The sequence below is a fragment of the Pongo pygmaeus genome, chromosome 11 (genome assembly GCF_028885625.2).
Source record: "Pongo pygmaeus isolate AG05252 chromosome 11, NHGRI_mPonPyg2-v2.0_pri, whole genome shotgun sequence".
NCBI classification, from domain to species: Eukaryota; Metazoa; Chordata; class Mammalia; order Primates; family Hominidae; genus Pongo; species Pongo pygmaeus.
In genome coordinates, this window is record NC_072384.2 from 111,992,829 (window position 1) to 112,005,251 (window position 12,423).

A 12,423-nucleotide genomic window follows, 5' to 3' on the forward strand; every position below is an offset into this window, starting at 1 on the left:
AGTGCATCTCAGTAAGCATGTGTGGAAAAAATATGTTTTATAGTTTTATGCATGTAACATAAAAAAGACAATCTGGAACAAAATGATTTGAGGAACATGTACCATCTTTAAGTGTATGCAAACAATATATCAAGATTCAACAAATGTTCACTTCTGAGGCAGATTTCTAGCTTCAGTATTTGAAGATTTAAACTGACCATCTTAAAAATTCCCCCTTTATTTAGATGATGGTAGAAAATCATATTTTCTTTCACTCAGAAAAAGATAGGGATTCTACGATTATCTAACCACCAAATGTAAAATAATTTAGTCTTAAAGAATAATTTTCTATAAAAATAGAACCTGCTTATAAAACCAGTAAGTGGGCCGGAAGCAGTGGCTCACGCCTGTAATTCCAGCACTTTGGGAGGCTGAGGGAGGCAGATCATGAGGTCAGGAGATCGAGACCATCCTGGCTAACACTGTGAAACCCCGTCTCTACTAAAAATACAAAAAAATGAGCCAGACGTGGTGGTGGGCGCCTGTAGTCCCAGCTACTTGGGAGGCTGAGACAGGAGAATGGCGTGAACCCAGGAGGCGGAGCTTGCAGTGAGCCAAGATCGCACCACAACACTCCGGCCTGGGCGATAGAGCAAGACTCCATCTCAAAAAAAAAAAAACAAAAAAAAACCAATAAGTGTGTGTTTATTTAGTAAGGAAATGACGGTTTGAAAGACATTCTTATAAAGCACTGCATTATAAAAACAAACTGAGATAAAGCAACACAACTCTTTTCATGGCAATGAGCCTTCCCTGTGTGTGGTTACAGTAATTTCTCTTCCATTATGCAGTCACCTAAATGTACACTGCTATTCCAAGCTGTCAATTCCTTTCCAACTCTAGTTTACAATACTTCACTTCCCAGGATTCTCTCACCAACTGCCTCAAGCTGGCCATGAGGAAGAATTCTCTCTGCCTCCAGCATCCTAGCTAAATTGCAAACACACATAGCACAAAGCACATGTGTTGTGTCCAAACTTTCATTCACACGTGCAAGATTGAAAGTAATCAAATTGCTCTTCCATAAGCTTCCAGCTAAAGTAGGAATCCCTATTAGGTTTTCCCATGTATGTAATTGACTACCTTTATTTTGCTTGAACATGTCTATTCATGAGACAGCTCATTCCAATTGCAGATAACTTTAATCCCTAGAAAGTGTTTTCCTAGAAGCAGCTGTAAGGTAGTTTCCAGAAACTTTCACAGGATACTTCTATCTAGATTTGATTTCTGGGTAAAAAGAGCTAAAATTTAATTCGTTATCAGTATGCAAAATGTGTGAATGAATTAAAATTCCCATTCCTCCCATTCCTGTCAGTGTTCAAAGGAGAAGTGAAATTGTCAGACTGACAATGAGAAAAACAACAAACGTTGGATAAGCTTATCTCAGAACAGAATTGCTCTGAATTGTTTAGACAGGCACAAATGTGTATATCAGGAGAAAGGTAAGATGGAAGTTGAGAAGGGTCTGGTAATGCATAGTCTTCTGTAATTGTTTCTTCCCTGTATCCTGTACCATGAAAACTATCTGCTTTTATGCTAGAGAATTCAGTGCAGCAATATAAAAGACATTATAATCATTTATGAGTAATTTACATACTCACAATAACCACCATGCATAATATTAAATGCATCCCATAAATTGTGTTGTAAGGTCTGTGTGATTACAACACTAAGCTTTATCCTGTTAGCTTAGTCTTTCACTGCTGGTATAATGAGATCATTGACTACTAATTTAATGATCCTAATTAAAACATGCATTCCTTGTCTGTTAGTTTTGTTTTGAAACAGGAAGATTCTCTCTCTTTCTAACATTTTTCTAGATCTGCCACTGAGATATTCTTTTTTTTATTATTATTATACTTTAAGTTTTAGGGTACATGTGCATAACGTGCAGGTTAGTTACATATGTATACATGTGCCATGCTGGTGTGCTGCACCCATTAACTCATCATTTAACATTAGGTATATCTCCTAATGCTATCCCTCCCCTGTCCCCCCACCCCACAACAGGCTCCAGTGTGTGATGTTCCCCTTCCTGTGTCCATGTGTTCTCATTGTTCAATTCCCACCTATGAGTGAGAACATGCGGTGTGTGGTTTTTTTGTCCTTGCGATAGTTTGCTGAGAATGATGGTTTCCAGCTTCATCCATGTCCCTACAAAGGACATCAACTCATCATTTTTTATGGCTGCATAGTATTCCATGGTGTATATGTGCCACATTTTCTTAATCCAGTCTATCATTGTTGGACATTTGGGTTGGTTCCAAGTCTTTGCTATTGTGAATAGTGCCGCAATAAACATACGTGTGCATGTGTCTTTATAGCAGCATGATTTATAATCCTTTGGGTATATACCCCAGTAATGGGATTGCTGGATCAAATGGTATTTCTAGTTCCAGATCCCTGAGGAATGGCCACACTGACTTCCACAATGGTTGAACTAGTTTACAGTCCCACCAACAGTGTCAAAGTGTTCCTATTTCTCCACATCCTCTCCAGCACCGGTTGTTTCCTGACTTTTTAATGATTGCCATTCTAACTGGTGTGAGATGGTATCTCATTGTGGTTTTGATTTGCATTTCTCTGATGGCCAGTGATGATGAGCATTTTTTCATGTGTCTTTTGGCTGCATAAATGTCTTCTTTTGAGAAGTGTCTGTTCATATCCTTCGCTCACTTTTTGATGGGGTTGTTTGTTTGTTTCTTGTAAATTTGTTTGAGTTCATTGTAGATTCTGGATATTAGCCCTTTGTCAGATGAGTAGATGGCAAAAATTTTGTCCCTGTTTGCAGATGACATGACTGTATATCTAGAAAACCCCATTGTCTCAGCCCAAAATCTCCTTAAGCTGATAGGCAACTTCAGCAAAGTCTCAGGATACAAAATCAATGTGCAAAAATCAGAAGCATTCTTATACACCAATAACAGACAAACAGAGAGCCAAATCATGAGTGAACGCCCATTCACAATTGCTTCAAAGAGAATAAAATACCTAGGAATCCAACTTACAAGAGACGTGAAGGACCTCTTCAATGAGATCTACAAACCACTGCTCAATGAAATAAAAGAGGATACAAACAAATGGAAGAACATTCCATGCTCATGGGTAGGAAGAATCAATATCGTGAAAATGGCCATACTGCCCAAGGTAATTTATAGATTCAATGCCATCCCCATCAAGCTACCAATGACTTTTTTCACAGAATTGGAAAAAACTACTTTAAAGTTCATATGGAACCAAAAAAGAGCCCGCATCGCCAAGTCAATCCTAAGCTAAAAGAACAAAGCTGGAGGCATCATGCTACCTGACTTCAAACTATACTACAAGGCTACAGTAACCAAAACAGCATGGTACTGGTACCAAAACACAGATATAGATCAATGGAACAGAACAGAGCCCTCAGAAATAATGCCGCATATCTACAACTATCTGATCTTTGACAAACCTGACAAAAACAAGCAATGGGGAAAGGATTCCCTATTTAATAAATGGTGCTGGGAAAACTGGCTAGCCATATGTAGAAAGCTGAAACTGGATCCCTTCCTTACACCTTATACAAAAATTAATTCAAGATGGATTGAAGATTTGAATGTTAGACCTAAAACCATAAAAATCCTAGAAGAAAACTTAGGCAGTACCATTCAGGACATAGGCATGGGCAAGGACTTCATGTCTAAAACACCAAAAGCAATGGTAACAAAAGCCAAAATTGACAAATGGGATCTAATTAAACTAAAGAGCTTCTGCGCAGCAAAAGAAACTACCTACAGAGTGAACGGGCAACCTACAGAATGAGAAAGTTTCAATGCAGATATTTTCTAGATCTGCTGCTATTGAGATATCCTCTATCCAGAGCTTGCTAATGGGATCTTCCCAACCATACAAACAAAAGACAGATACTTTCCCCAATACAATAATTTTCTTGACCACTCCCATCTACCCCCTTGAAGCCTTGACTATTTTTACGACATAATCTGATTTTTCACAAGCTTTGTTTAACGGATTATAAAATAAAAAACTTAATTAGGACACTGAACAGAATTTCACTTGGATTAAATAACTTGGATTAAATTATTTGGATTAAATAACATCATCTAAACCTTCTAAACCTGATGAAAATCCCCAAACACATGAAGAGGAGAAATAAATACCTCACCTCTGTTTCCAAGAATCTTCTCAAGGCTCTTTTCTTTTTGATGCTCTTCCTTCTAACATAAACAGCAAATGTCAGACCCACAATGACCAGAATGAAGAGCCCACCAATTACTCCAGCTGCAATCAGGGGAGTTCTGACAACCAGAATGAGAAAAAAAAAAAAAAAAAAAGTATGAAGAGAGAGAAGACAGAGGAAGAGAAAAGAGCAGTTGTACAAGACATTATCCACATTTCACAAATCTAGTCATTTAGATGAAATGCAAATATAAAAGTGCATTAGGTTTTGCTCTACCAAAACCTTTCTCATGGTAAAAACTATGGTTGTTTTTGTGTGTTTTACAAATAATAAACCATGCACATACAACTAATCTTTGAGGATGAATAGTCACAACATGCCATTTGATGAAAAAAAGTAAAACTTGCTATCAGTATGAAAAACATATGCCAAAACATTGGTGTTGGCGCATTTAATATTTTACTATTATATATGAATAAACAGGAAATACATTGTAATAATATTGTTGTGGTTTGTAATTTTATTTTCAGTATTTTCTCTGAAGCAGGCTTTCACAACAGTGGCACTATTGACATTTGAGGCTGAATACTAGTTTGTTGTCACGAAGTGTCCTGTGCATTTTAGGATGTTTAGTAGCATTCCTGGCTTCCATCCATGAGATGCCAGTAGCACCTCCATCCTCTAGTCATGACAATGTCTCCAGACATTCCCAAAGATCTGTCAACATCACCCCCAGTTAGGAAACACTGCTCTAATGCAAAAATGAGTGGTCTGAAGACATAGAAACCCCATGCCTCTGGAGTATAAGGGTACCAATAAGAGAGTTATTATTGCCAAAAGTGCTATTTGAAACTCTGATTAGGGCAACTCTGGCAGAAAAAAGGTCGGGAGAAGGATAAAGAATTGGTTCAGACATGTTTTCAGAATAATGACAAGAGTATTAGAATCAATAGTGTGTCTAAGCATCATATACTCATAAAAGAGGTTTGCACATGAAGCATTACATAAAAAGTGGTAAAGAGTACCAAAAAGGGATTAAGAAGAGATTGATTGGAAATCTTCATTCTTAAAATGTTTTTGTAATGTATTGTTAGCAAAGATATAATTTTGAAACTGATCACTTCTTAGATAATTTTTTCCTTGCTTAAACAGTAGTAGTTGTGATTTGTAACTTGTTCTGGAGTACAGCAGTATCTCTGAGGTTTCCGTGGTCAGAGTTCTTAATCATACGAATTTTGTATACCATAGGAAATAATCTTGAGTGAAACACACAGGTGTTACCTAAAAAATATTTGACCATGAAGCCACAATGGATATCAAAACTAAAAAAGAACTTCCTGCATTCTCATGCCTTCCATAATAAAGCATTTTATATCTTATATTTATGTTTTTAAAAGAACTTATACTACATTTTCTTAAAAAATACTTTCTCTTGCTAAATAAACGTCTGCTCAGAGATAGATCAGAAATACTAATGGTGGATGATCCTCAATAAAATCTTGAAATTTTAAAGAGCACATGAAAAAAATCTGCATAACTTCTTCTACAAATGAAATCATGTCTTTTAAAGATTATGACTGCTATATTGTCATATAAAACTGCAGAAAAATCTAAAAAGGTAGTTCATCCTAAAGGTTGTTTCCTGACAGCTCAAAGTACTATAGTATACCAAAATATTGCTATAATTCAGCTAGCTTTTTCTAAATGGGATTTTCTAAAGATATAAAAATCTCTGCTGAGAAAATTAAACTATAGTATGGACAATAATTCATCTTTGTGATACGTTTTTGTTGGTGTAAGATCATATTTTTGAGCACGCAAGTTAAATATGTATTTCAGGAAATGTTTTATGTTTCAACCAAAGGTATAATTTTTAGCTCAAATGCTTAACATATCCCTGAAAAGTCACTGTTATTGAAAGGGTTGCATTTTTGTTTTCTTAGTCCAATTTTTTATCATAAAATATTTATGTATAATTGAGACTAGTGTCCAACATTTCATTAATTGTAGATTCAGACCAAACTCTAAACTTTCTCTGCTTATTTATTTTGCAAAATAATAGGTGGTATACATATTTATGTAAATATATGTAAACGTCAATGTCACTGTATATGAAAAGAAAACGCTCTATTTTGTTTTTTGCTTGTTTCTTTGTTTGCTTGTTGTTGTTATTTTTTAAGAACAAGCTTCCAGGAGAAGAAAATAATACCTCTCTTTTATCTTATTTTGGTGGCGATCAATTGCCATATAATTACTATACAGGCAAGTAATGGTAATCAAAATAAGACATTCAAAAACTCAAGACAGTAATTCCTGTTTTCATAGTTAGCATTTACTTTCCGTATTTTCTCACAGCAATATTTTTGGTTTACTTGAATTTCTTTACTGTTTTCTTACCACTCTGCAGGAACAGTAGAGGTACAAACAATCTGAAGGAATAAAGAATTATAATTTCTGTACTTAAAAATCATATATAAGTGTTTTATTGAACATTTTAAGAGGCCAAATTCTTCCTATTCCCACAGAATTTACTTTTGAAACATAAATCATTAACCACAAACAAGCAACCAGTAAAAATCAAAAGGAGGGAATATTCCATAAGACAACTTGTAGGTTCTTTTTATTAATTATCATGAAAAAGGTGCTGATGTAGCTTAAGAAGACTTAATAGACATAGCAACTGGATATAAAATGTAATCCTGCATTAGATCCTAGTTTGGACAAACCAGTTAGAGAGTCTTTTTGGAAAACTTGAGAGATCTGAATATAAATTATATAGTAAATGAGAAGATAATTTGCTGCAACAGAAAGACGTGCACCATAAACTGAAAAGATTCGGTTTCCAAACAGTAGAACTTCAATATGAAAAAACATGTATTCATATATGTATACAAATATATCCTCAGATGCATAGATCTGGAATAATATAAAATAATATACTAAATAGTAGTTGTCTCTGGGTAGTTATGAATACAGTGCTCTTATTTTTACTAATTTGTATTTTCTAATTTTTTATAATCCATTTATATTCCTTTTGAAATAAAAGTTTATTAAATTCAAGAAAAATGCAGAAAAAAAATCATTGTCTAAAAGTTTAGCTTTGTAATAATGGCCTTGTTCTCTTTTTCTTGAATGTTTACTTTGCTTTTTTTTCAATTAAGATTTCATTTTGTTATTCCCTGTCCACGTTTACAATCTAAGTACTTTTTCGTATATTTTCTATTCATTATAGTTTGATATGTCTGAGACATTTAATTACTATTATGTTTCTTACAGTTAACATTATGTACCATAAAACCAAGATAATCTGAAAAGTTAATACTATTTTCACATCCTACTCCTCTGAATTTTTATGATTCCTAGATATTTGTAAGTATAGGATAGATAGCTTTTTGTTTGTTTGTTTTTTTCCTGAGAGTTTACGCTTAGCTCCTTTTATGAGGACCCTTTGGGTAAAGAGGAAATAGCAACCTAAGTTGCTTCTTTAAATGGCTGTGCATCTCTCCTTAGTCTAATGATGATAATGGCTATTACCAACCAACCTGTTTCTGAGCTTGAATGTGATTTATTTTATGTTTATTTTTTAGATGGAGTCTTGCTCTGTTGCCCAGGCTGGAGTGCAGTGGTGTGATCTTGGCTCACAGCAACCTCCACCTCCCAGGTTCAAGTGATTCTCCTGCCTCAGCTTCCCAAGTAGCTGGGATTACAGGTGACTGCCACCATGCCCAACGAATTTTTGTAATTTTAGTAGAGATGCGGTTTCACCATGTTGGCCAGTCTGGTCTCCTCACCTCATGTGATCTGCCTGCCTTGGCCTCCAAAAGTGCTGGGATTACAGGCATGAGCCACCACTCCAGGCCTTGAATGTGAATCTTGTATGTGAATCAGCGGAAGTGATAAGAGGCTCAGTTGACACTATGAGATCACAAGGTTCAAATACCAAGGGATCTAGAATACTCTGATTCCTTATCTTTAACAGGAGCATTGTGATTTTTTGTCTTGTCTTTTGGCTGTCCATAAAAAATGGTTGAGATTCCCTAAAGCATCAATTTCTAAAATCAAGTCCAAGCTTAGACTAAAAGGATGTGATCAATTGATAATTTACCTTATTCTGTGACTTGGAAATAGTATTATGAAACTGATATCCTCCCACTACTGAAGAAACTAATCTCACAGGGATTCTGAATCACAAACGAACTTTGCTAATTTATTTAAAAGCATATGATTCGGTTTTCATAATTTCATTTAGAAATTCAGAGACAATGAAATGGATTAAATTCTACTGACTTGAATGCAATTATTTTACAAAAAAGCAGCATCTTTCCAAGCTATATTACTCATCTAAAATATACATATTCTTATTATTCATTACTATATTTGAACCATGCTATTTCTCTCATGCGGAATATAAAATGTGAGAGGACACATGAAACCTTATTTTTAAAAACATCACAATATTTTCTTCCATTGATCAGTTTCTTTTCAGATATCAGACCACAAACAAAAATGTAATAAAGTCAATATAATTTATGATTAAAAGTCAAATGTTTTAAAAAACTATTTCGTTATACTCTTTCTATTTAGTGTTATAAGAACTGGCTATCTTTTAAAAAGGAAAAATAGTATTTTCTTAATTGGTGAAACTGGTAATTTGATGAATATTGCAAAAAATGTTAATTCTATGATTTTACCTTTTTTTAAAGGTAAAGTAAGTTCATCATCAAATAAAAGGTTTATTAAATTTTGAATATATGTGTATTTTCTTTACTTGTGTGAATACAGAATAATTTTCAACTAAAGATAAAAGAACCTGTAGTCCTATAAAACACTGATGGTATACTTGCAATTCATAGTATTGACTATGAATCAAAGACTTTCACTTTTAGAAGCTTTTAGGTTAAACTAAATAATTTGAAGAAAGGTCTTCAGGATTTGTTGCATCAGATGTAGACCTGCTTCACTGCTTATCTATGGGCACTAAAGGTTAAACTGAAAATGTGTGTGTGTATTTGTAAAAAAAAAATGTATATAAGAAGGAAAAAAATAAAGACAGGCTAGTCAGATAAATTTAACAGGGATTTTTTTTTTTTGTAAAATAAACTTTGCAAATTGCAAAACATGGTAAAATAGTATCTCCAACATTACTACTTTGTGTTAATCTTTCAAATTCTATATGACTTTTCCTTATTGTGGCAGAAAGATGCTTTGGAGCCAGGCAAATCTAAGTTTTAATCATATGTCTACTTCTAACCAATTGTGAGTTTACTGCCTCTATCAGATAGCTTAAATATACATAAATACATTCTTTATCTAAGCTAGTACAAAAAATAAATGCAGAAGGAAATTATATAGTCATGTTTACATTCATGATATCTAATGAGTTTGCTTCAAGATCATCTCTAGTATTATCATTAAATCAAATACCTTGAAGTTTAGGAATTATTCATCCCATTTTGGCCAGGACAGTCTTAGTTTATGCCAGTCTAATTATCAATAATGCCACTTTTACTCTCCAAAGTGCCTCTATGTGAGCAATAAATCAAATGTTTATCCTACATTTAGCCCAACCTAAAGGAATTTAGGATACCCTGAGTTAATAAGTATTTATCTATATCTCTATATTAAAATGTGTATGTTGGGGTATGTGTGTATGTGTATATAGGATCAAAAAACCTTCAGTTTACCTCTATGAAAGGGAATAATTTCTATGAAATCTGACATTTTCGTTTTTAGTAGATTATTTCCCATCAAAAATAAGTGCATTGCTAATGACACTCTGTTGTGCTATAAAACCCGTGAGTATATGTAGGTGTGTGCATACATACACATTCACACGAAAGTGTCTTAGTTTTATTTTCAGCAAGTTTTACTTTCTGGGAAAGTAAATTACTGCATTTTATGAATGTATATGTAACTTAAATGGATATTTCATAAACTAGGGTCAAATGTTATAATTCCCTATAAAGTTACATTTCATTGTAAAAAGATAATTAGGTAACATTGGCCATCATACTCTATCCTATCTTTCTTCTGAAAATCTTACAGTGGCTACAGATGAAAGCATGAGTCTATCATGACCCAGAGGCCAAATGTATGCTCAGGGGTATATTCTGTTTTGTAAATTGTTCTTGCTGTAAGAAAAATGTAGTCGATCAAAAACCTATTGACTCTCTATTAAAATCAAATTCTTATAATTCATTCACAATTACCACCTGAGACAAGGAATATAACTTTGAAAACAATAACATTTTCAATATTTTCTTAATTATGTATATAATTTAAACATAGCAAAAGGTCTGTTTCCATAAGAGAAACACAAGATTTGACAGCCATCAGATACTCACAGGTTTTATAGCACACAGGGTGTCACTAGCAATGCACTTATTTTCAATGGGAAATAATCTAATAAAAATGAGAATGTCAGATTTTCTTAGAAATCATTCCCTTTCATAGAGGTAAACCAAAGGCTTTTTTGATCCTATATACTACCTTTAAATTTAAATCATTTAGCTCCACTGAATGTGAACTTTCCCTTCTAATAATTTCCAATACTTGTATATTTTATAATTAGAATTTAATTTTTACATACATTGTATAGTTTCACAATAACCATGTAACATATCTTATAAACTCCGTATTAAATACAAGAAAATAGAAAAGATGCCTGGATAAGGTCAAACATAAATAGTAATGCTAACATTTTATGTATTGGAGTCTCAAGTCCATTAAACTTTCACCTATTATATTTTTTCTCTTTCTAAAGATGATATATTTACACAAATATCATTATTCAGGTTTTGCTTCAATATCTATGCTTGATAGTGGAGAATACAAAATGCACATAAATTTATTTAGGGGTTTTCATAGAACTTTTATATTTAGTTATATCTTAATATTTTACTTCTCTTTAGACTATCATTTTATCTGTATTGCTATATTCATTGTGATTTACTTTTATTAAATCCTTTATATCCTTGGGTGTAAAGTTTATAAGTGACATTCTTCTTCTTTCAGCTTCATTTTGTTTTCAAAGTGAGAAAACAGTTAAAACAGTTTTCTTTTTTTTTTTTTTTTTAACTTATACGGGATTTCCTTTAAGAAAGGTAAAGACGAGCAGTACCTATTATTACAGTGACAGTAACTATTGTACTGCTAGTCTGTTCAGCCTTCCCCAAAACAGTTCAGATTTGAAACAAGAGACCTTGAAACACCAGGAAACATTGAAATTCCCCAGAAGACATTTTAAGGGTTACTGCCTAGGGCAAGGAGAGCTACATTAAGGGAGTTCTTTTTCTCTTGCAAGTAGTGCTTATTCTGACCCAGAATTCAACCTGCTTTATAAACATGACACATCTTTTCTTTTTGAGCAAATGCAAGTGATCTTACAGTTTTTGGTTGATGAGACCTGGGGTATTACAATAGGTGTCTGTCCTTTGATTAAGGCTCAGGATTCCTTTATTACATTTCAAATATGACCAAAACTGTAAGTGCTGAAGCAAATGAATCAGAACGTACCGTCCCCCTTCCTAAGCAAATTTGAATGTTTTGTGACTCGCCTTTATGTGTTAAAATCAATCTTTTTTTCAATATGTGAATGCAACATTTCATTCAATAACACAGTGTTGCAAAAGTACTTCAGTAGAGATAGTGCCATTAAATGAATATGTAAATATAATCTGATACTTTTATATCTAGATCAGGTTCTGAGAAAAAAATTCAAGTAGTTTCACAGCAAATCCTTCCTTCTCTTTACAGGCAACATTTACACATATCTATGGGCTTTTGTTTGTTTTTTCAAATTTTGGGGAAGTACATAAACTTATACATTTGACTTTCTGGCAAACATTCTCATGTTAAGGACACCATCCTCAGAATATATATAATCTGTCTAGGAATTTCTACACCCAGGATTTTCTACAACTAAAGTGTTGAAAAAGAATTACGCCAGGAAGAACTTTCCTTTTAACAGGGTTTTTAAGAGGTCAGATGAAGTTTTGGTGCTTTTATTAATTTTTCCACAGTTTATACCTATTATACAATATCACATATCTATATTCTATACTAATACAGTAACTTTATTATGGTTTATATGCTATTATCTAGATAAAATATACGTAAGGATATGTTTAGTGACACAGATAGAATATTGTAAATATTTAATTACAAAACAAATTAACCATTAAGTATCACTATGTCCTATTACTTATCCATTA

The 12,423-nt window shown here is 33.4% G+C and overlaps 1 protein-coding gene across 4 annotated transcripts in view; it reads right to left on the reverse strand.

The window, feature by feature from the left end:
• The window catches only part of ERBB4 (erb-b2 receptor tyrosine kinase 4), a 1,171,999-nt gene that overhangs the window by 250,997 nt on the left and 908,579 nt on the right, over window positions 1-12,423 (reverse strand). For all 4 annotated transcript variants that reach the window (XM_054477568.2, XM_054477569.2, XM_063647921.1 and 1 more), the window contains exon 17: window positions 4,196-4,328. In XM_054477568.2, the coding sequence (XP_054333543.1) occupies window positions 4,196-4,328 (133 nt within the window). The remainder of the gene's footprint in view (window positions 1-4,195; window positions 4,329-12,423) is intronic.